General features: G+C 28.6%; 1 protein-coding gene and 1 long non-coding RNA gene across 8 annotated transcripts; one reads left to right on the top strand and one right to left on the bottom strand.

Moving 5' to 3' along the window:
• Positions 1 to 958: 958 nt before the first annotated feature.
• On the bottom strand, positions 959 to 26323 carry LOC108000086 (phosphatidylcholine:ceramide cholinephosphotransferase 2-like). 7 transcript variants are annotated; one of them, XM_062073572.1, is made up of 7 exons: positions 24716 to 25388; positions 21716 to 21798; positions 8238 to 8614; positions 5149 to 5359; positions 4613 to 4887; positions 4309 to 4484; positions 959 to 4146 (listed from the first exon to the last, which is right to left on the bottom strand). In XM_062073572.1, exons 2-7 carry the CDS (start codon positions 21757 to 21759, stop codon positions 3991 to 3993), a joined length of 1239 nt encoding a protein of 412 aa, XP_061929556.1. In that variant the 5' UTR covers positions 21760 to 21798; positions 24716 to 25388; the 3' UTR covers positions 959 to 3990. The 7 variants fall into 7 exon arrangements, with proteins under 7 accessions (XP_061929556.1, XP_061929557.1, XP_016915737.1 ...); XM_062073573.1 differs by lacking the exon at positions 24716 to 25388 and adding an exon at positions 21874 to 22058; XM_017060248.3 differs by lacking the exons at positions 21716 to 21798; positions 24716 to 25388 and adding an exon at positions 25769 to 26323.
• Positions 8697 to 10229, top strand: LOC133665957 (uncharacterized). Its single transcript, XR_009829445.1, has 2 exons — positions 8697 to 8839; positions 9251 to 10229. It is a non-coding gene; the product is annotated as an uncharacterized LOC133665957 (long non-coding RNA).
• Positions 26324 to 26578: the final 255 nt, after the last annotated feature.

The raw sequence follows: 26578 nt of genomic DNA, 5'->3' as shown, positions 1-26578 counted from the left end.
GTTTTGATACGTAGACTCGTTTTTTTTCCATACTAAACAATTTTGAAGACTTAATAATAATAATAATAATAGTAATAATAGTAATAATAATAAAGATAATAAAAGTATATAATAATAATTATCATAATAATAATAATAATATATATATATATTTTTTTTTGTTATGTACATATGATCTACGGATCATGGATAACGGAAACCAAGATTGTACGCGTATATATCAGACACAGTCGTTGAATAATTGCAGATAGAATACGATCGTATCGATATCTCGTATAGGCACAGAGAAAGAGAAAGAAACACGAATAAATCGCCAGTCATTGAAGAAGCCTATTTAATTGTTAAAAAAATTTGTTTAACGTTTCCGTTAATACAACGGTTAACAAAACCATCATTTTGATTCATTTATTCTATTGAAAAATATTCGGATCATAATGACAGGCAGAAGCTTTCTCTTCAGCTATTATTTTTATATTTACAACATATATTTATAATATATATATATATATATATATATGCTTAACTAATAAGATTATTGTAACAAGTTACCAAAAAATATCTACACAGTAAAAATATATATATATATATATGTATATACATATATAAACACACATACACAGTATGTCGCTCGCTCGCGCATGCGCACGCGTACATACATATGCTACGGCTGCTTCTTTCTCTTTTTATATATTCCTTCTTTTTCTCCCTTTTTATTTAACATTTTGTTCGAGACAACAATTTAGATTTTGAATTATCCCATATATTATTCTATTTTCGATCTTTCTCTTCATAAACATTAACGAGGCCTATTTGTTTGCTTTATTTTTATATTTATCATGTGTGCGTGTAAGATAAATTATTTTCTTACGCGAGTTTGCCTATGTATAAACGCATCTACAAACACGTGCATCATGGAGCACGTTATAACGCGCGGCATGTGTACACTCGATGGCTCATATTTTTTTTTTTTTGGCTGATTCGATCGCGTTTAATAATATCATTCTGGCAGATCATGACGCTGTTATTTTACTGTTCTAACTTGGACTGACATCGCTTTCTCTAAACGATTTCAATAGTAATTCTCTAAATCCACAGTATTGATCTATGCAAGCTTCTTTTGTATATCATCTATACGTTCATCTATATCAGTTTTTAAACATGTCCGTCCAAAAAAGAACAACGACAAAATATTTTGCAAACATATATGTGCATATAGACACAGTCGCACGTGCGATAATCGATATTTGCGATTTCTCACAATAATTATACGCTACGTGGTTTCCATGTTATGAATCGATTCAGTGGCTCGTATATATCTTTGCATGCGTTCAAAAAATAAATATGTATATCTCTTTTTCTTTGCTTTTGTTGTTGTTTTTGCTAAATAAAAAACCGTTGAATATTGCGTCACTTAAAAATATCGCTACGAACCACATTTAATCTTATTAAAATATATACGTGTATTCAATACACGCATCTATACGAGCCTTTTAACTCTCTATGGTTTAATTTATATCATCAATGTTATCTCTCATTTAATCTTTAAATAAATACCAGATTTGACAATTAAATCGATTTTTTCTAAGAATCATAGTTACAATATTGTTAATGACCGGAAATGAATCAGAATGTTTTATATGGTTAATTTAAGTAAAGGAAGCAGACCATAGAGAGTTAAGAACAAATATTAATAACTATAATGGATACGTCATATAAATCGTTTCACGAATGTAATTTCGTTCCACGATCAAGAATTCACGACGACGAATCTGTTTTTTTTTTTTTTTTTTTTTTCATTATCATCACAGACGAAAAGAGACTTAATTACACGTAGTAATAAGAGCCAACAAATTTCATTCAATTTATCCCGCTGCGACCATTTTTTTTTTTCGCTTGGTCGCGAATGTCTCTTTTTTTTCTTCTTGCGTCGTTTTTTCTTCGCGCGCATGTCGAAAAAAAAAAGATTTTTAAAATAGGATCATCGACCGTATCGTTATATTTGCATTCCACTCCAAAACGAACATGCATTATTTGAATGTAAACATCTCGTATAACGAATAACGAGGATTATACACGAGGAGTATTAACAATAAATCGTATGTGCATAAGACAACAAATCGCCGGCAATGTTACTTAAACTATTCACAGACTTTGTAAGCTTAACACTTTCTATCGCAACAAAAAATAATTTCCAATTTTTTTTTTATCTTTCAATTATTTCTCAATCTTTTTTGAATAATTGAAAATTTATATAAAACATTCTTCCATTACACCTTTTCATTGTAGAGATTCTATGATTTTGTGCTATTTATCTTGAAGAAATATTATAATGAAATTAAAAATTGCTCTGACGAATAGATCGGAGCAAGAATCCATAAGAAATTACTTTGCGAATTTATAAGATGATAGAAGAACAAAATAAAATCGTGCAAAAAATGAACTATTAGAGAACATTCTTTGAAAGATTTTATTTTATAAGATTTCTTCCGAGGTTTTATTAGCATCAACACGTTTTTTTTTTTAAATGATTTAATATCATTCACGAGTACGTGACAACATCTGGTATGTGTAGATTATAAAGACGACCTTATTCCGAGGAATTACGAATTTCATTGACATGCACACGTAATACACTTGGTTTCTCAATCGTGTGATCGCAGATAAATTTCATCAATCGAAGAGAACACATTGCGATGCCAAAACGCCAATAAAGACGCTTATAAATCATGATCTAAAAAATAGAGCAAAAACCTGAACATTTGAGAGCTTTTTAATATATGGCTATACGAGTATTCTATTGTCATCACGAAAAAAATTACTCACGATCGCTACTAGAAAAGTAGTACATTTTCCGACTACTCTTTGTATTTGGTCCCACGAAATTGCACGATCATTGGTTGAATTTTAAAACTATGCCAATCTTTCACTAACTGCTTCTGCGATAAAAAATATTCGTTTAAAAAAAGGCTCCAATTTCGAGGGAAAATTGACATGAAAAATTATAAAATAGAAAACGAATAATAATTGACCGATTTAACAATTCGAAAATTGCGATTCGATTGACTTTCATCGGAATAAGGCATACCGCCGTATGGTAAATACAAAGAACATCGTTTTGGTTATTTGGAAGTTGAAAGATTAGAACATATTTCGAACAGATTAATCAGAGGAAAGTCTCGCGGCAATCAAAAATTCACTATTTTTTTTATTTTTTTTACCTTATTTTTATCGAAGCAACACCTTTTTCTATTTTTTTTTTCTTTTTTTTTTTTCATTTTTAATTTTCCAATACGTATCGTTGTTCAAATGAAAAAGATTACAAAAAAATTCGCCTCTTGCTTGTTAATGCTACGTTCAACAAGACAGTTTTTGCATTACTACACTTAACCGAATTACGGTACGGTAGCATAATTCCCTTCTTTTTTTTTTTTTTTTTCTTTTTTTACATCTAAGTATTTCACATTTGGAGTATCTGAAAATAGAGATATCTAGCATTTTATTTTATACACTACTTTGTTGGTAACTTTCGAATACCTCCATCTCTACATGAATTCATTGTGAGACTAAATATCTCGATCTATCATTTACCTAGCCTCTTACATTGTATGTATAAGTCGTATCAAAATCAAGAAAAAAATAGGTTTCGCGATTGGACGATAACGAACATGACGGTACAAGCATTTGTTTTCACTATCGTTCATGTTTTTTATCATAGTTTTCATTATAGTTGTTATAGTTGTCTTTTTCTTTTCTTTTCTTTTCTTTCTTAAAGAAGTGAACACCGCAAGTTTACATCTCGAAATTGAATTTACTCATCAATAATGACGAAAACTTGCACACAGATCTCTCGCACCACTTTCTAGTAAAGCTTTATCTTCATATTTTTATATGCCTAGGTACGTATACATATATGTTTATATATATATACATAAATTACAACAAAGTAACTCCGTTGTTTGACAGCCTCTATCATGAAATCAGAGACAGACATTAACTATCCCGATTAGGGTGCTTGGCAAGGAATCGTCGAGGCCAGGGTAAAGGCCAATCGTATTGTCGTGGCACCGTGCCGCCCACGTTTTTCTCAAAATATTTAAAGATAGGAAACCACCAGAGTCGGGCCAAAAAGTTGTTTGGTTCGTATTGCTGTAATTTTATTTCAATGTATTCAATATCCATGTTCAATCTACTTTATATTCAAAATATATATATATTTTTTTTATTACTAATTATTATTTATTCGTATTTTTTGTAATACAGTATCAATTTTTAAGACAAAGCATTAATAAAAAAAAAAGTTCAACTTACCTTAAGATGTGAATTATTAGCTAATGTATGATAAATATACCATAAGCGTGTAGTTACATAATATGCTATAAAGACATCTACGGTATAATGTCCGTGAGCTACCAAGACCATAATCACCCCAATAAGAACAATAATGCCCGCTAGCCAATGTATTGGTTGACATCTTCTCGGAGAATCTATATTTTTAAATATTCATTTTCTTTTAATTGTTCGATTTTTTATACGTTTTTCGCAAATAAATAACATGTCACGAATATTTCTATATTATTCTAACTAGTATATATATAATAGAAAAAATACTTACATTCTTTGATAATCAGGTAACTAAGTACAAGCACGACTGTATGACCGCTGTAAATGTAATCTCCACAATAAGTATGCTTGCCGTTTATAGACAAGCCAAAGCCAGAAATGAGTTGCAAAACCCTTTTTGTAACGAGTAAAGGACTGGTATTGTTTGCTTTTGGGCTGCAGTAATATGTTTTACTGGCAACAGGCAGTACTGTCACGTACATCGTGATACTTCTCATCATGTACAACAATCCCATCAAAAGAAATATCCGTCTAACAACGATAAACCTAAAAAAACCAATATAATTTGTAAAATAATAAGTAGATACAAACATTACCTACAATAATGACCAAAAATTCTATTCTCGTTAGCTCAAATTTGATGATTTAATAATTTGAAGAAGTGGCAAAATGACTGCCTTGTAATTTTTTTACGCTGTATTAATACTAATGTTACTTGTTTTTTACATCTGATCCAAACCTGTCGAGCAAAAATTCCAATTTTTATATATATATAAATTTATCGATATATTCGTATACAATACGTACCTATGTTTATGAAAAATAATAAAAACCATCGCTGAATTGGACAATATCATAATCAAAACTTCCGACACGTTAAGGGCCCAATCCTGTGCGGCAATATTGTCTAACACTACATCCGGCAGCGGTCCGTATGTATTTCGATCCGGAACTCGTTCGTGCACCATTGCGAGGGACGCGGTGGTTAATATGAAGTTCACGACCATGAATAGAAATGCTGCAACATAAATCATATTTTCAATATCAAAAGATTCCAAATAAAGATAAATTCATAAAAAATTCTTATCGTTTCATAAATAGATTATTTTAGATTATTTTCTTTATTTTAAATATTTATGATATTTCTTGTACGTTTTTAATTAGAATTAAAAACGTTAAACTTGCCGTAAAAATAAATATTATATAAGAGATCAAAATTACATTTAAAAATAAATACATTGATATATTTTAAATTATTTTTTAAAAATACACGTATCTTTTTTTTTAATTAAAATAAGTTTCTTTCTTTCTAAAAAATAATTCTTTGAATCTCAATCTTATTATATTGATCATTCGCAATTAACCACGATTATTTAATTTAATTAAGTAATTCGTTTAATTTAATTAAAATTCGAGGAAATCGTACAATGTATCATTTATTTGCCTTCAAACAATGGCAGCTAACATGCATCAATCGGCTGAAAATAAACTAGTGATTCAAGCATGCGGGTCACCGCAGTTTAGTCAAATATCGCGCGTGCACGATAGAATACAGAGGTAACAGTCATCGTGGTGCATTTTATAGTCTTCTCCGTCGGTGAACATAGAAACGGAGTTAGTATTCCACTTTGCACGGCTATGCTTCCTTTGTTCCGAAATTTCTAACAACTCGGTCTCTCCTCTGTTTCTCTTTCTCTCTTGCTCGTTCGCGCTTTCCTTCTCTGTTTGCCGCTTTTTTTCAGGATATTCCCTTTCGCTTTGATACAATGCATAATAATATATATTTCAAAAGTAAAACGCCAGAGAGCGCATATATCTACCAGATGTATAATACATACTAAAATGCGACAAACGAAATTTGAAATAAATAAATAAATCTTATATCTTCTTATTGTTAATTTCGATTCATTATATCAATTTATTTATAAATTCATTATGTATTTCGTAGCATATATTTTTTTCGTTCGTTTTTCTTTTTTTAAATGAGTAAAATAAATAAGTTCAACGTTCTTATATAAGAGAACATTAAATGATAAATTTAAAAGTAAAAAATTATTATTAAACTCTTCTGTATTAATGATGAATCATCTGACAAATAATATTCTCTTTATTTTAAATTTAACGTCATTAAAATTTATATTAATCATAAAAATATATATTTTAGACTTTCACATATAATTCTCTCTCTCTTTTTCTCTCTCTATTTTCCTTTCTCTCGTTTTCTTAAAAAATTAATTAATTATAATCCATCGCCATTTATCTTAAGACACTCTGCATATATTAAGCTGCAACATAAAAGCTGCTACCACGATAATACACATTCTCAGGAAATGGCATCATGCCAAAATTTAGTTGTTCTGGCTTTCAACCAACAAGAGAAAAACTTTTCCACCTTCAAACCTGTTCATACATCCGCAAACATTCATAGAACAATTTCATTTCTTTTAGTCCCCCGAGTCTAAGAATATGACAACAAAAGAATGGATTAACATATTCATTCATTAACATATCAAGTATTAAAATGTATATTTCAATTGTCGTTAATCAAATTAAACAGAAACTTTTCCCACGTAATACATTGATTGAATTATCATTAATTGAAACCCGAATAAAATTTTGTTTCTAAAATTCTACGTAGAAATTTAATGCAGTAAAGGTAAGATTATAATATGACATATTTATATCTTATCTTGTAAAAAAAATAAAAAAGGAAAATTATTATTTAAACTGTCACTGATAACAACTGAAATGAAACACGAACGGAGAACTTGTTGTCACGCAACAATCCAGTTCTGAAACAAAATCAACTTCAACGGGTGCTGTCGGTAATCCGATTTTAATAAGTCATTTTGGATTTATCGTTCAAGAACACATCAAGCACCTCTGTATTAGATCAGCCAGATCTGCATCGAAATACCAGGCCACGTAGCGACCTCGATCTCGATTTCGATGGACACCCCGTTCGTGTGAATGGAACGCGTGTACGAGAGAAGTTTGGCCCTAAAAAGATCAACGAAGTTGGAACATGGAATATATCTTCTTTTTTCGCGTTATCGTCGTATCTTTCTTATAAATTCATATCTCATGATTTTTTCAAATTAATAACAACATATCTAATCAAAATTTCGTCCAATTGGGATTCAATATCATGATGAATTCAAACGTAAGTCACACACGGCACAATCTTTTTTTTCTTTCGTTTTTATAGTCTTTTGTATAAAATAACCTTCAAATTCAATCTCTCGAGGTTAATAGTAATAATCTTTGATAATCTTAAAGTGGTCATCACAAAGAACTTAGATACACAATATAATAATTAACGATAAACTCCTTAGAATAAAAAGCGTTTTTTCCTCTTTTCTTGAAATGATTAACTGTATATGCGTGTGTTTGTAAGAAATTTTTTGAGCAGGATAATACGTTCAATAAAAAAAATAAGCGATAATCCCAGAAAGATTTCTTACCAACATTGTTGTAGAAACGCGTTATTATATGACGTCAGACTATGCCGTGAATAACAGAGAATAATCAAATTCCTTTTTTTGAAGGAAAATTAACATACTCGATGACGTCTGACTCATACTATAGACAAATGATGAGGATTACTTCGTTTATGGTTAGACACACGACGCGGGTGATATAACGACGTGGGTGTAGAGTGGGAGTGCGAATAATGTGACGTCATTATTCCCTCTCGAGGGAATTTCTGTCGGCGTGATATAGATTCAGTTGGCAGTCAGTTTGTTCGCCCTTTTACTACTTCTAGCGTAAAACATGACGTCAGACGATCTACGTAACCGCCTCCTCCTCCTCAAGTGGCAAATTGTGCACAAACAATCATCTCAAATCTGATCAAAAATTCATATCTCAATACGAAGAGCGGAAAGAATCCTTACCAAGGAACGTTTTCCATTTCTCTTTAGGAAAACGAGGTTCTTCCCGAAGTGGTGCAGGTATGTCGAGTTTAACGACACCGTTCCCGGAGCCATTTGGTATGCCAGGATGCCGGCCAAGACTGTCGATCTTCTCGTCTTCGTCGTCCACGTAATAGTCGGAGCCGGATGCCACGCCGGACCACTTATCCTTACCCTTGGTCGGTGCACCAGGTAATAACGGCTGCCGTTGATAAACGTCGCTCGACTGTGCCATACCGTTGCTACTTCCATCAACCGCCGCCTCGACGTCCCTCTCGTGGCCCTCTCCGGCGCCCAATGGTCGATCGAAGCTTCCGTAATCACTATGCAGACTCGTGACCTTGGGGTCCAATACCATCCTGCGAACAGAAGACGCAACTATCATCGCAATTGCTCGTCGCACCGCATGTCAGATAAGTCGAACAAGTCCCGAGAAGTTGAAAAATTTTTTGTTTGAAAAATATATATGTATATTGGGTGGACTTAGGTGGAAAAAAAATAAGTTTTCTTTTAATCGTTCTTTTCTTTAGTCGTTTCTTTTCAACGAGTTCTAAGATGAAAGATAACAGCAGTGAACGAAAATGGTATGGAATTTTCTGAGCAACGATTAGATTATATAAGAGCGTGAACGATTAAGTACCATTGAATTGATAGGAAGGAGATCGTAAAATTGTCGAGATTGTTCCTTCTTTGTCTTTTTTCGAATCGAAAATGAAAATTTATTATTTTTTTTTTTAACTTTCGCGTATATTTAATTATAAATAAATGAAGCTGTTTAAACAGTTTGAGAGTAAGATGTTGCATGTTCTTTTTTAATTTTACGCAAATTATAAATACATGAATAAATAACAAACGAAGCATATGTTTTGTTTCAAGATTGTGCGTTTCACGATTACAAATGCATCTTGTTTTTATCCAATACGTACATTAGACTCGCGTGTTTAAAATATCGCTTATTTTCCTCGTGTTATTAATATTACATTTTTATCTTTCAGAAACTTCGAAGCGATATTATGTTATGTTATGTGAGATTTTCTAACCAGCCTCGGCGAAATCCGCTCAACAGTTGAACAATTTAATGGCGCCACGAAAAACGACAGATATCAATCTAAATGCAGATGAACCAGATTATTTATAGACAATTCTTGCACGTTAAATTCCAAATCATCGGCTGTACGGCACACAGCATTTTCTATCTTTTAACCAACAATATTATTCTCTTTATCGACGATTTAAAATCATGTCGCTAAAGGAAAATTCGTAGGTTGCTCTTTAAAAAAGCAAAAATTGGGATATGAATTATACATACATATATATATATATACGTGGTACTCGATAAGACGTTCGAAGATCCCGCATTTAAACCGGATCGTTGCCGCTGAACGATACAGTATAACGTTCTACTTTTAGTTATCATCGCATTGGTGGAGTAAAAGGTTATCGTGTTAAGGATACGTGTTGACGTGGCTCGCTTTAAAAGCGACCTGCCTTCGTTGAAATCCTGAAATGGGCGAGGCCGACCAGATATCCGGGCAGGAAGTTTGCGGAAAGTGCAGAGACATTCCGCTGATAATAGCCTCGCGATGACAGAGGAGAACGTTAACGATTATTATCATAACGCGACAGCTTGAAAGATTGTTGATCTTAATAAGTATCCGAATGCTCGGTATATTTTACGAAAAATATCATTTCGTTTTACAACGTTATTCGAATGATAATTTAACATAATCATTAGTCTATCTTGAAATATCTAATTTTATATTTATTTTACACTAATTTATTTGTTGACTGGAAAAAATTTAAATCAAAATAAAACTCATAAAATGAGCTTGAAATTGAAAATCATTACGTGCACAATGAAGGATTAAAAAGTAAATATTTAAAGAAAATAATTTTGTAATCGATTTTACGAAACACAAAACCGTGTTGCAATAATAAAATAAGAAAAAAAAAGATTAAAGAAAAAGAAACAAATTGGATCAAATTTCCTTTATAATTCAACCTCTTTCTAGTAATCGATTTTAACGCTTCGCTAATTTATGGCTTCCAACTTTAATCGTCTGACACAATAAATTCATTCGGAAATTATTTGAAGATTGCACGGTTATCTGATAATGATTCGAATTTTAATTAACTCCGCGTCAAGAGATTGTAAACAACCGGAAACGCGACTTCAATTAATTGTGGATTTATCTTTTTAAAACGTGGTAACCACTGCATACGAAAAATTGTTGATTGGTTTCTTTTTTCTTTTCTCTTTTTCCCTTTTCTTATTTACATTCAATAGATTCTTTCCATTCATGACGAAGAATAAAATGATGCGAAGGAAGAAAAGCTCTATCGTGGGTGGCGCCGACCGATAAGAGGATTTCTTGTAGGCGGATCTTTGGTTTTACGTATTGAATAAAATGATAAGTTCTGCGCAGATAATTCGATGGTTGATCGAGTGACATAAAAACGCACGATGTTTTGTGTTGTTCGAAAAGATAATAAATGAAATATTTAACATCAAACGTGGAATTATAAACAGAATTATGGTGTACAGAATTGTATAAAATAATAATTTTCATAGAAAATTATATACAATGGTTAAATTTGTGTAATTTTCTGCAAATTTGTTAGAATTTATAAGATACGAAATTTTATTCTTTTAATCTTTTTATTAAATTTTTTTATTAAATTACTCTTTGAAAATTATCTGATTTATTAATCTGACATTAATTTTTTAAGATAAGTGAATAAATTACACGCGTGCTTAATCATCATAAAATTTGATCAGATAAAAATTAATAGATAACATAGATTAATAGATAACATAACTTTATAACGTTGTTTAAAAAAGCTTACTCATTTTCTTCATATAATAAAATGATGAAATCGTGGAAAAAGTATCTCTTCTTTGATTTCGAGTTATTTGAGATATTTATAAAAAAGATTATTATTACACAAAAATTAAAAAAAATCATTGAAATTAATCATAAAAATAACAAATAATTAAACATAACAAGTTTATAAGTACTTCTATAAGTATAATAGACAATATACTTATTATAATAGACAATATACTTCTATAAGTATATTGTCATAAGTACTTGAAGATCTGCAATAAAATTTTTCGAATAAATATATCGAATCTTATATTTTTCAATCTGATTTAAAAAAATATATATAATTTTTCATTGTGTTTCTCAAATACTTCAAATATTTCTTCATTTCTTTTTTTTATAATTACTCAAATGTTTCAAGAAAAAAATTTCTTCGTAAATTCAAAATGACTGTGCTTTTATCCATGATTATGTACCGTAAAACTATATACTTATACACTATTATATTCTCGTAGTTATAGATAAGTATATACTTATAATTACAGGGAACGTTATGAGGGACAATGATGATGATAGTAAATCACACAATCTTTGTATAAGTCTAAGAATGCGATAAGAATCAACCCTCCTTCACGAATCTTATTATATATTTACAAATTCGTAAATTCTAATTCTTTGATTTTACTTTATAATTATATTAACAATATCTTTTTCTCGAATTTTAAGAATATTTTAACAATAACACGATTTTGTGAAAAATAGCCCAAGGAAACTGATTAAAACTGATTTTCACACAGATAATATATAATATAACAATTACTTTGTCCCGATAATTTGAGATTAAAACGATCAATAAAAATCTGTTACAAAATTTCTCTTATTATCATCGTAAAATCGGCACGAGTTGGAACTAAAAATAATTCTAATGATAATATTTCGTGAAAAAAGTGAAAAGAATGGAAAAGTTTCAGAAACAATATTCCCGACTTTCACATGATCGTTTGCACGGGAATTTAGAATTTAACTTCTATGAACTTCGATAAACGTCAAATGAGATTTTTTTTTTACGATTCTTTACGACTCCACGTTTTAGACCGATAACCCTTTGAACCAACTAAAATTACTCTATCGCCATTCGTGCTATCGCACGCAAATTTCTTTCTTGTAAGAAAACCTTTTAAAATTCATCTCGATTGCTTTATATATATATATATTTCTCGCGATAACTTCCACTTTTGATCGAATACAAAATTATTAATTTGAGACTGAAATCTCGATCCTCCATCTATCACTTTTTTTTCTTTTTTTTTGGATAACAATTTTAAGTCTATATACAATAGCGAAAATATAAATAAAAAATGTTCTAATTTATATAAACTCAAAAGATAATACAGAAAATTTTTATATTTTAAAAGTAAAGATAAACACACGTATGGTACATTTTATAATAAAAAATACAAAAGAAATTGCGTTTTTTATATCAATTAATTATTTGAAATAAATCATAAATTCTCTAAGCAAAATTGAAGCTACTTGAAGAATAAAAAGAAGCAACACAAGATTTACGCATTCGAAACTCATAAATCTTGTCACAATAATAATAAAAGCGTGATAAAACGAAATTGAACTTCCAACATATCTACCCCACCTACGATAGCCAAATCCGATTCAATTTTGGTCCATGAGCAAGTTTTCAAATAATAAAGATCGTCACAGAGATCTATAAAAAGCCATTAGCGTTTAAATCGAACCAAATTACGAACAGGTCAGCCTTGACACCGAATTACCGAGGTATTAATCTCGATATCCTTTTATCCTTGCAAATTTCAATCGCGTTCTCTTTCACGAATGGCATCTTAGTTTACACGAAGGCCACACAAGCAAACGGAAAGACTGGTTACTAAGTGTGGAAATGTGTATTCCTCTCGGCCAAACATGCGAAAAGCATGCGTCAATGGATTTTCACGTGAAGAACATGAGCGCTGGTTCTGATCCAAAATATATAAATCATTCCTTATTTTTTTTTTCTCGCTCGAATCGTTCCTATCGATCGAAGGATTAAAAAAAAACACCAACGAGGATGGTCCAATCAAGATCTCTTCGATCTATTCTTGCCTCGAGAATCCTATATCGAGAATTATTATTTTTTATGTTCTTGTGTTCGCATAAATCACTTCGATTCATTACTAATAGCGAAAAATATGTCAAATTTATTTTGAAAGAAGAGAATTGTTGTCGTAAAATTGTACGTGGAAACATGGATACACGATGCAATTTCAACAAAGGGAAATCTCGAAACGTAAAGAAAAATATAACAAAGTGTATTAATGATAAGTTTCGTTGAATAAATAATATATAATGTAATATAATATCGATATCGATATCGATAATATAATAACAGCCGATATCTCGGATCAGATCGATTAATTTACTGCGATAAGCATATTCACAGAAAATTAAATTTTTCTCCGGGTTTTCGATTTCGTTTATCGATTAAAGAAGATATAAAATAATGAGTGAAGAGGCTCGAACGAAATTCTGCCAAGCAGAATTCTTTACTCAACTTTCGATATCAACTGAAGATTTATTTTTTAGAAAGTTAACGGATAGAGATTCGTTTTCACGTACGTTTTCTTCGCGATTTCCTTAACCACATGCGTAAGTATTTAAATTTAGTTCCAGTTAATATACAACGAAGCCAACTGTTTATCTCTTTGGCGAAAATGTAAAAATATTAGTCAAGTTTGGTCATCGAATATTCATATACATTTCGTCTTATCATAACTGTGCTACCTTTATTTAATGCCATTTGCTCGAAAAACGATAATGTAACGACCAGTTAACACGGCCTTGTGAATTTTTAAAACGTTTCGTACTCGGGAAAAAATTCAACCATTCTACGATAACTTTAAATAAGAAAAACATAGTCTAGCACGTAGTTTAGCATTTACGATTACATTTGTAGTCATGCATTATTTTTGTATGGAAAGTAACACACGAGATTTCGTGCGTGGAAAGAAAATCTAAAAAGAGAAGCGAACATTACTCATCTGGCAAAATATTCCACTGATTCCTCTTAACGAACAAATTTCCTTTAACTAGATTAATATCTTTATAACCAATCAAAATAAATATTAGATAAGTATATCTATAATTTTCAAATCATTTCAATGCAAATATAACGCAATAATTTCTTTTAAGTTTTATCCTTATCTTTCAAATTTTATTACTTTAATCGGAATTAAAACAATCTCAACGAGGAGGAACGAACATAATCACGAATAACTTTCAAATGACATTGAACGTCAATATCATGATCTTAATAATCTTTTATAACTTTGTGTATCAACATTACGATTTGGAATATTCTATAATGCAAGGGATTTCAATAATTTTTGAAAAATTTATATCGCAGAAATATTTAAATAGAACCGATATAATATAAAAAAAAACAGTTGTTCGAAAGAAAATATATTGGAATCGGAAATATATCTGTTTGTACCATTGGCGATTAAACAATTACACAACCGTGTTTATTTGTTACCTACCAAAATTTTCTCTCCTATGTTAATACATGTACCACATATATCTAAATGATTAGGGTATTAATATTTAAAAAAAAAATTCAATTTTTTTTCCCAAACTTAAAAAGTTATTGCTTCGAAGCGAAAAGAAAAGAAATGCATAATACAATTAATTTCCAATTTATAATCGCCAATTAATCAGTCCGAAACGAACTCGATTGGCAGGCTACGCAAATAACACAATGACGCGTGGTTATAATTAACGATGAGCATGATGGACGACAAAGAAATTATTGTCTACCGATGGATGGCTTCCCAAGTTGATCCCTAAAAGATATGCGGTTCGAATTAAGGTTAAGCTTGTCAAGCGATGAATTCGTATGATTGCGTTTAGCAAATCGCAAGAACAAAATAGATCGAAATAAGTCGGCCAACGTGTTCCGTTCATTAAGCATACACCGGATAAATAAAAATTTTATTAGTCCATTTATATGTATTTTACGTGCTTTAAATAGGGCTAATGTGGCCCTATTTAAGACGGTATATACGCTTTTAAGAAGATATTTTAATGCCAGTCGGTCCTAAAATTACGCGTAACAAGATTTAATGTTCTCAATTAATATATATAAAACTACATTTTCGAGCAAATTTAAGAATATAATTTACATTAACATGGATTCTTTACATATTTTTATATATAGGATTTCATAGGAATATCTATAGAGAAATAAAAAAGAAATTGCGATTTATTTAATTTATATACGATATACTTAATCCATTTTCAACCTACTCGTTGTTAAAAAATTCACTGTACGATACAGAAAAATAATATTTTAACATATAACGCTATTAAGGAATTTCATGCAATGAATGTATATAGTATGTGTATAATATTTAAATATTAATAATAATATTAAAAATATATTTCATTTAATTAAAATATTTCACTACATTCGTAAAGAGAATATGACAATTTTATTAACAATCTAAGAAATCAAAGAATCAATTGAAAAAGTTAACACTGTCAACTATTGGCTTAGAATCAATATTAATTTGTGGCTATCGAGAACTATATAATTTATGGCAATAATAAGAATATTTATTAGGTCAATTATATTAAAAAAAATCTACATGACAATGCCTCCGGAAGAGCGTTCACGTTTATGCCGAAAGGTCAAGTAATTCTTCGCGGAAAGCCGAACAAAGCGATTCAAGTCAATTGTTCCCAAGGCTTTCCATTCCACCCCTTTTTTCCATGTCGCTGGTCGATTTTGAATCGATACGAACATTCTCGAAATTGAAACCTGTACTGTACAGGGCAACTTTTACCGTGGGCACCGGGGAAACCCGCATTCCTCACCAATGACTGTCTTTTATCGAATATCGAAGCCCGAGAAACCAAGAAGTCGGTTTTTTCAAACGTACATGTTGGTATATGGTTTGAAATATTTATCATTGACCCCGTGAAACGTAGCATAAGACCTGCTTATAGCAAAATATACACAGATAAGTTGTATAAGTCGCTATTAAAGATTCTTTAGCAACAGGTTAATAAAACGTGGAGCGATACGATCGTATTCTCAAATTAAACGAGAAGGAATAAAAGTCAAGGAACTTTTACGTCGAAGACACACGATATGTAAGCAAACAAAATATATATATGTGTAATCGAAACTTTGTAAAATAAACTTCTAAGATTTTTAATTTTTTTATTTATTTTCGATTCGAAAATTCCCACAAGTCGAAATATTGAAAATACACCAAATTATTTACCACGTATTTAGATAATTCAATGTTTTTAAAATTAATCTTCTAAGTTAAAAGTTAAAACAATTTTTGCTTTTACAACGAAAACGTATTACGTGTATATGTCATAATTTGTCGACAATTAATCATTCGACGTATTATCTTTTTTTCTTCAAATGTTAAAAATCGCGAATCGAATGCGAAGACAAAGATGACACTTTCAAATTTTTCTTTTTTAAGTAATTAAAAATATATTAGCAAATTCTCTGTGTATTGAATTTTTGTTCTTATGAAATCTCTCTTATTTCGATAAAATGAAATTACCGAACTACTAACTACTCATAGAAAATTTTATTCCCTCTCTTGAGATTCCAAAATTCTAAATATACTATATTATTGATATAAATAAGAAAATCTTAAAATAGTAAAATACCTCTACCATACACGATCGTATTTCAATTTGAGAATCGCGCTCTAAAACTAATGAAACTTCATTTGCACAATTGATCTAATACCTTGTCGATTCCATCGTTTGATCTTCTCGTTCCACCTGCAACCCTCTAATTCCACCCGGGATTTCTTTCCCACGATCGTCCATAGAATAAAACAGACTAATCTGATTCGTTTCATCAAACTGTCGTTCCACAATCACGTTCATCATCCTTCGAAGCAATTGAAGCACATGAACTGCTCGTTGAACGATACGATGATGGCAGCCCGAATGGCATTCACCATCGTCCGATGATCAAGGCATTCGTTATTCAATCACCAGCAGAAAAGAGAATCAAACCCATACAACGAGTAACATTTTTCTACATAATGGAACACTGGATAATTTAAACTTGGATAATCAAGTTCACACCGTGAAATTCACATATGATATGAACGAATATGATCGTCAATAATTGTTTCAATCGAATACTTGACGTTTCTACGAGATACAAAGACTGTTGTATCTTTTCGTTCAACCGTTCTGCGGAATGTTTACGCCAGGCATCGAAGAAGAAAAAAATAAGATAAAACCGACCGAGTTTAAAATTATATGCATATCTCCGTGGTGTATATATTCGAGGGCAACGTAGAGTTTCAGAGAAATAATTTAGGGAATAATTCAGGCAAAGAACGATAACAATAGAAGAGAAAATGAATATTTATCTCGATCCTTGTTCCTCCCAATAATCGTTGCACTTTCGAATGTATGGATAGAGGGTAACTGACTTCTTCCGCGGACAATTAACTCCCTTATCATCGTGAGACGCACGGACAAGTTTTCTCGAGACAATGAACCGATTTAAAACTGTCTTCGTGAATCGATAGTATGCGCAAGAAATGGTTAGATGATTGTGCGTTCGCTATTGTCCATTCTTCACAAGAATGCACAGCGTTCGATGCGAGTCGAATTATAAATAGGACGACTAACTATTAGTCAGAAATATCCCTTTCACTTTTATAATTCTACTATTTACTCTTCGTTTTAGAATTATGTATTCAAGAAAGGATTTATATTGTTTATACTGCTTTTCTAATTATTTATCGATGAAATTGTATACATCTTTGCATACAACAGAAAATAAATAACTTTCATTTCGCGTGTTGGTCGATTAAAAGCTATAAAACAGTTATCTTACGTTTTCGAAAGTTTGTGAAAGATAAGAAACGCCGATTTCTTACAAATATTTCAATCATATGTGCGTTGAAAGTATATTGCATGAGTCATGAGATAATCATCGAGATACATATATATATATATATATATATATATATATATATATATATATATGTATGTATATAAAATCATGTATATCTACTACTTATAAATATTCATAAGAAACTTTGTAGAAAAAGCAAGAAAACTGTAAATGCATAATCCATACATTATTAAATATTCTTTCAATGATATATGCTTCTTTCATTATAAACGAATAAATATTAATTTTTATTTGCAATTATTACTTTCCAAACTTTCTTTCGAATAAGTACATACAATTGAAATAACTAATGATTGACAGCAAAGCAAAAACAAACATCACACAAGATCGAAACCATTGTCTGTTTGCATAGTTTACATAAGTAAATAAATTTCTTTTATAAAAACCGGTATAAGTTATTTTATGCGATTATTAGAGTTTTTAATTATTATCTGAGCCAAAATAATTGCTACGTATTGAAGAAATGTCATTATAACATCGTGCGAAATTACGAAAGATGCAACAATCAAACAGAAATCGATAAAATACAACGCAAATATTATAAAAAGTATTGATTCAGCTGCACGTTTCCAGATCACACAGAGATTCTGGAATGATAAAAAAACAACTGGCTTGGATAAGAAGAACCAAGCTTGTATAATTACGCAACAATTTGCAAATTGTGGGTTATGTAAAATCGCAAAACTATCATAATTGTTCAATAAATGCCTGTATATAAATAATATTATGAAATGTTGAATTCAAAATTTTAAGAATATTCCATATGAATTAATAACCCATATTAATTAAAATAAATAAGCGATTATATAAATTGATAAAGATCACTTCGATGCGATCAATGATATCTGCAATGATATAGAAATATAGAATGATAGAAATATAGAAATATGATATATAGAAATATAGAATAGAAAAAATTACATTAATAATTAAAAATAAAGTACAAATCGATTAAAAGGCTCAATAATGATGATAAGTCATTCGATAACTATTAAACTATTAAATAAAATTAATAAATTATTAATCTTGTTCTAATATTGAAGGACCAATTAAATTTAATGGTAGAGTGAATTTTATATAAAAAAAATATTATGAAATATTAGTAATTTCATTTTCAAGTAATTAGAAACTTTCTAATTTATGAAGTATTAACTAATTTCTGAATGAGTTTAATATTTTATCTTTTTAAAATCTTCTAAAAAGTTGTAAACATGATGAGATCATTTTGAAACTAAATTTATCAAATTTTTATAATTTATAATAAACATTTATAATATAATGATGCATATCATTTTATTATTCAAAAAATATGAATGTAACGCATAAAATAAAGTTCAAATGAAAACAGAAAAAATTGAATTTAAAAAAAATATAGTTCAAAAAATGTTAGAATCCGATGCAAAATAATCTAATAAGAATGTCATTGTGATAATTCTGACAAACCGCGAAAAGTCTTTATGTTCATTATAAAAGATGTTTACGTCATACCCGGTTTGTGACTCATTTCCTTTTTCCTCGTAATTGATTCACAACTCCACCTACATTAAGTGATGCATTGAACAATCTTCGATTACAAACTCGAATACATCAATGGATCGATAGATATTCGAGTTGGCGCCGAAATATTTCAGATGTTCAAAAGATAAAAAAAAAAAAAAAAGAACAAAATAAATATATAAATTTGTGAACACACTTTAAATATTTTTGATAACTTTAAATATTTATAAATAACTATAATCTGTTTCAAAATATGAAAGATTGCATGCCATAGCAAATTATCGAAACAAGTAATCATGATGTGACTGTAAATGAACATAACAATATATGAAAGAAACTCCAATACAATGTCATACTATACATTAAAAAAATTTGTTTTACTGTTTATCATCAATTCAATACAAAACTTTCTAATATAAAATTCAATAATATACATTTTAAATTTAAACCATACCGTACATGTAAGATAGGTTTCTTAAGATTAATTATCTTAATTATTAATAATTATTTATTAATATATATGTTTATAAATTTAAATAGTTATTGATTTTTTTATGCAAAATATTAATTATTTATATTTTATTATTTTATTATTTTATTGTATTAATCTAACAAAACATACTTTTCTGTCTATGTATCTAACAATATTCTTTTTTCGTAATGATTCCAATTTTTTTCAATTTTTTCTATATTATAGACAATATCAATTTTATTTATATTCTACAAATTTAATTTTGAATAAACAATATTGTTCAAGAGACTATTTTCCGAATACAAAGTAAAATATATATATATATATATATATATATATGGATGAATAGTAAATGATTTCAATTTTCAATACGTAAATAAATTAATCATATTAATTATGAAAAATATATATAGAATCGATTATATATTTGTATATCTTCAGAAAATATATTGATCGATAATTCTTTTCGATTATATACAATTTTACTATATTTTGATATTCTATTAATAAACTTCGAACATTAACAAAAGAATTTTTATGCTATAAAAATTAGCAAAAAGTAAAAAATATATGTAATATTTATCACTATATAATTTTTAAAATTTTTTGATAATAAAAAAATATGTTGCATTCAAATATTTTATTCTTTTAATTCACATGAAAAAAATTGTTTTACTCAAATTTCAATAATAGTTTCAACAACAGTTAATTATCTGTCATCTTGCCAATAAATTACTCTAAATTTTATTACTTATTCCTATTAATCATTTTTAATCATAAAATAAATGCAAATCTAATAATAAATAGAAAATAATTATTTTTTCATCAATAAATAAATAATATCAATAAATAAAAATTCTTTACTTGCACATAAAAATGTTTATAAAAAATAAAAATTCATGAAATATTATTGAAAAATAATTATGTGATAAATATAATATGCATTTAAAATCATTATAAATATATAAGTACATTAATATTATTGGAGAAAAAAACAAAAACTAAATAAAACCTAATAGCTAATCTATCTACTTACGCATCCAACAAAATAACAGTTTGCACAGGCTTCACATTCATGTGTAAATACTACGAACCACTAGAGCTTAGTAAGTAGGTAAAGGAAAAAGAGAAAGACAAAACAGAAACCAGGAAATAAACACAAAATCAACAAGAAAAAAAATATAAAACACTACATTATGGTATATAACTGATAAAAATCAACGAAACCATAAAAATAATATATATAATTGTCTATATCTATTGTCATATCTATTAATATGGACATAATTAATTTCTCAAGCAAATTTTAAATTAAAATATTTGAAAATCAAATAGAATGTTTCAAATATAATTAAAAGTGTTATTTTCACATAAATATTGAAAAAATATCAATATTAAATTATTACGTTAGTGAAAAAAAGAAAATGTAGAAAATAAAAATTATTAAAATATGTATTTATACTATTCTGTTGCAATTAAAAATCAACATTTAATATATGTTATTGACAATATTTTACATACTTGATAAATAAGAACTTCCTGATGGAACTTAATGTTATTTCATCACATAAATTCACACATTAACACATTTTGAATTATCACTAACACAAGAACAAAATTAGCTCGAGACTGTCATAATTTTAATGTCCAGCAACAGAATTTTGAATAAAGTCTGAATCGACTATACCAAGGTCTCGTGAAAGGTGCGACACCGAAAACTACCCGAATCATGTAACTGTGGCTGCATTACTCGGCCAGATTCGAAGGTTCCTGCACATTCACATTACCGACAGTACATTAAATAATACATTTTCAAAGAAATATATCAACCATTATATTAATTACATTGCTACAAATATGACCATGACTCAATTCAAATTTCAAAATCAAAGTTTAAATGATGAATATTTTTTACAATATGATTTTTGATTTATATTAAAATGAAAGTTAGAATTGTGACTCGTGAAAAGTACGATGCCAAAAATACACTAGGAGAAACGTTAACATAGGTGAGCAGTCGAGAGTCGAACTGTTCGTACTGTTCTCTAGATCAGTCGTTAGGTGCACGTGTACCCGAGAAACTGCGAATACGCGCGCGCGAAAATATACACAGGTGGTTCAGGAAGAACTCGCATTTACTTCATCGCCCTTCGATAAACGACTACAAATGATCGATCACTTGCTTCGAAGAACACACCATGTCAATTTCAATGAAAATTCTTATTACGTTTTTTTGTTTTCATTGATCCTTTAATCTATCTGATCCTTTCTCTCTCTTATTAAAATTCCAATAATTTTATAAAAAACTATAATAATAAATAAAAAATACGAAAAAAAAAAATTTTTAATTATCTTATTATGAATTATATATTCTTATTATATATTATATACTCTTGTATTATTTAATAATTACAATATTTTATAATATATTATATAATTGAAAATAATGTTGAAAATTAAATATTTAAATAATTTTCGTCACTTCATAAAAACTTGATTTACATCAAATAAATAATAATAAAAATATATAATTATGGATCACATTAAGACTATTTTTAAAACATTAAAGCTACTGTACTTGATGTCTCACGAACGAAGTTCATAGAGAAACTACTAGAAATGTATCATAGGAAACGAGAAACTAAATGATATGAGAGTTAGAGTTAGATGGGTAGGGTTCTGTAACTTGTATTAGGTTTTATGATTGCCAAGGTCAACTGCTTTCCATAAGAATAGCGGCGAGAACGTCTTACAATTGCAGCTCAATTAGTAGAAGAATAGACATTCACTTCTACTATAATGTGATGATAATAGAATTAACATATCTTCATATGTGTTATATATTATATGATAGTATAAAGATTTTATATTTGAAATAAATTTACATATATAATACATATACAATTTTATTTTGTCATAATTATAAATCAAATTTTTATAATATACTTATATTAATATACTTGTATTAAATTTCTTGAATTAATGATGTAAATAATTTTTATGAAATTTTAATTTAACAATAATTTAACGATAATATAATGTAAATAATGTAAGTAATGTAATAATGTAAAATGTAAGTTTATGTTTCGTTAGAATAATTACGATAATATAATCTCAAATAATCTCAAAAATATATATATATAATCAAATCAAATCAGTAGCATTATTTGATTGCATATAATTTTTTTTGATAATATATATAAAAAAATTAGAAAAAAATTAAACATTGTTTTTAGACTAAACTATTTTTTTTAATACTTTTAATACTTAATACTTAAATACTTTAATAGTACGTATAAAATCCAGTTTTATATTTGAAAAATTTTTCAATTCTAAGTGTAATCTAATAAACTTTAATCCAAACTTAACCTAACTTAGTCAAAATTCAAACTCAAATCCAACCTCACTTGCATATAAATTTAATACATTAATTTATTCTTTAATGAATATGCTCTTCTTAAAATAAAAATAACTTCGAATTAGAAATTTCGAATTCGAATTATTATTATGAAAAAATATACAATTCGAGAAAAATTTTTTAATACTCTAATTTGAAATATACATCTTTTGCTGCATTATTTTTTTTCACATTTATTAAAATCAGTATATGTGAATTTAAAAATATTCTTATGTACTATTATTTTTATGATTACTTTGGTTATTTAATAATAATAATTTTATCTGATATTTGTTTTAATAATCAATCAAATCAATAAAATAATAAATCACATTTTATAAGAAATATTTCGTATGATAAAACGACATGATAAAATGATAACAAAATATTAATTATAATTGTTAAACATAAATTATATTATTGAAAATAATATGACTAATTTTTCAATTTTTTTATCAGATAATAGAATAAAATATATTAAATTCTCAAATTTTGTAATTTTATATTATCATATATACATACAACACTGCCAATAGTTCTCAATACAACTAGAAACATGCATAATACAAATCTAAATTTCTATAATTTGCATATTTCTAGCAAACATAAACAAAATAAAAGTTATTAATATTTTAATTTTTATTTTACATTTAAAAAATAATAAATTTGAGCAACAATGTATCGATACTAATATTTTTCGAAAAGTTAATCTCAGAATATAACAATTTCATGTAATTACACTGCTATATTTAAAGCATACAATTACTTAGAGTGTTTTTATGTTCTATAAAAGATATAAATAGAATTTGACTGAATTTATTTGGAACAAAATTGTGTCATATATTATATCATATATTATAAAAAAAAGATAATTAATTTCTATCAATTCATTACCGTAAAATAATTGTTTTGAAAACATGACATCTGAAAATATAATTTTACGATATACACTACATAAAATTATAAGACAATGCATGAAATCAAAGAAAACAGTTTGTATCGATACCTGTAGATCAAATATCTTCATACCTTGTTAAAGCACTGGGCAGCAATTCAACCTTGACAGGTAATCTTAACTTGTGCATTTTATTTCTACATACACACACTACTTTATATTTTCAATTTTTCACTACTCGGAACGTGCTACAGAAGCGTGCGATTTACGGCGATTACAAGAAACATAACCAATAAACGGAGACTCGATTTTCTTCGTTTTAACAATGTGTTTCGCGAAAGTGCAACAGAAAAATAAAAAAGAAAACACATGTATCAAACAACACATAAACTAACCAACAATACTTCAAAGGGGAAGAATTCAAGTGAATGACTTTTACATGGACACTTGGACTGCTAATGACTCCTTTCTGGTTCACAACCTTTCAGGGATGGTTGAAGACTAGATCTACGACGCAAACTCATATCGCGATCATTCTATCATTTCAATTTAGACGATCGGCAGTTCGATGTTCGTTCATTACACTCACTGATCACACTCATAACGTTTTTATGATATCCACTATGTAACATATAATTCCATAAAATTGACACTTAAACAAAAAAACGATTGAAGATGGCGTCAGCCAAAGGGCCGTGAAAGTGTAAAACGAGAAAGACCAGTTGAGAGAGCCAAAGCGTGTTCTGAATCATCATTACATTTTCTTCTTAGTACAAGCCATCACATTCCTTAGAGCAACGCGCACATAGCGGCGATTGTCGTAATTGATTGAAGTTTACTACCGACAGTTGTTAATCATTGACTTTATCGACATATATATTGGCGGTGTATTTAAATGTTTTAAAAATTTCTTATTAAAAATCTTTTAATTTTGACTCAATTAAAACTAATTATAATATAGAAAGTTATTTAAAAGTTATAATAATTGTATTCAGAAATAAATCTAATAGTTATTTTTATAAATGTATAAAAATATAAAATATAAAATAAAATTTCACATTTTAAAAAAAGAAACATAGAATTATTTGAAAATTATTATATTAAATTAAAAATATTTATAATTATAATTTAATAATTTTGTTTAATTTTTATAATTGTGTTTAATGTTTATTTCTGTTTATTGAACGTTTGTTTTTTTTAAAAATATTAATATTAAAATTGTTATATTAATATTAATTTAATATTAATATTAATTTGATTATATTTTTTATTAATAATTTAATGTTTTAAATCTTTGAATATTTTTTATCATGACACAATACAATATTATACGATTATCTAATACCGTAAATAGAAATTTAAACGTTATGTTGCTAAACAAGCTTAACATTAGTGACAAATATTAAAAGCATAAGCAGCTTGTTTGGAATCCTCATTTACTTGCTTACCTAAGCAACGCTTTCCTCCAGCAGTAATCCGTTTCGATTACAAGCAACTGCAATTTCATCATATATGTCGACGTTGCTCAAGACATATAATATTGTCGTCTGATGCTCGTTCGAACACCAATTTAGAATCTTTTCCACCTTCACGAATTTTGTGCGAATGTTCCACTATTCAGGGCGCGACTTGTGAACGACCTAATTCACGGTTATCGATCAATCAAAAACAAAATGCTCATATATGTAGATGATTAACTAACAGGAAAAACATAGCGCAGACTTCCATAAATTTCCTCTATCTTTTCAAAAATCGTTGCACGTTATTCGAAATTTCACAATATATGTATCACGCACCAGGATATACGATGATGAAGTTTCTTCGTTTTTACCTTCCGATTGATTGTTAAATGTTTTTGCAATTTCGTAGCCGTTTAACTTTCTTGAAAAAATACTCCGCAAATGGATATGGTCGCATTTCGTCTGGTCGCAATGAGATTCTAGTTGTGAACGAAAGGAGCTTTCATCAAGTCTCCATTGGAAAGCCCAAGAGCGCCGCGCAGCAAGTCATTTTGAAAAGCGCAAGCGCTCTTTCATAGATCGCGCTTTTCTTATAAGCAACTCGATGGACTAATGGCAACCAGTGACGTCACTGCAGAAAGAAGATTCATTCACGAATATTCGACGCCTTCGTATCTGTAAGGCCAAGGACCTTCTCTTGGAAATTAGGCATACATAACCAATTTAATTCCTAAAAAGTACTTCCATACAGAATATAAATTATGATTCTATTTCATATGATATCTCAGAATAAATTTT

Source organism: Apis cerana, linkage group LG4 (assembly GCF_029169275.1).
Source record: "Apis cerana isolate GH-2021 linkage group LG4, AcerK_1.0, whole genome shotgun sequence".
In the NCBI taxonomy this organism is placed as follows: domain Eukaryota; kingdom Metazoa; phylum Arthropoda; class Insecta; order Hymenoptera; family Apidae; genus Apis; species Apis cerana.
Note: the sequence above shows the minus strand (reverse complement) of the source record. Positions and strands in the feature narration are given on the sequence as shown.

Bases quoted from the DNA above. Each gene is read 5' to 3' on its own strand.
- LOC108000086 (XM_017060247.3), bottom strand. From the start codon at position 17,011: ATGATGAACGTGATTGTGGAACGACAGTTTGATGAAACGAATCAGATT. The intron at 5,360-8,237 runs GTAAGGATTCTT...TTTATGTTGCAG, and splicing joins GAAATGGAAAACGTTCCTTG to CATTTCTATTCATGGTCGTG. The intron at 4,485-4,612 runs GTAAGTATTTTT...TTAAAAATATAG, and splicing joins TTACCTGATTATCAAAGAAT to ATTCTCCGAGAAGATGTCAA.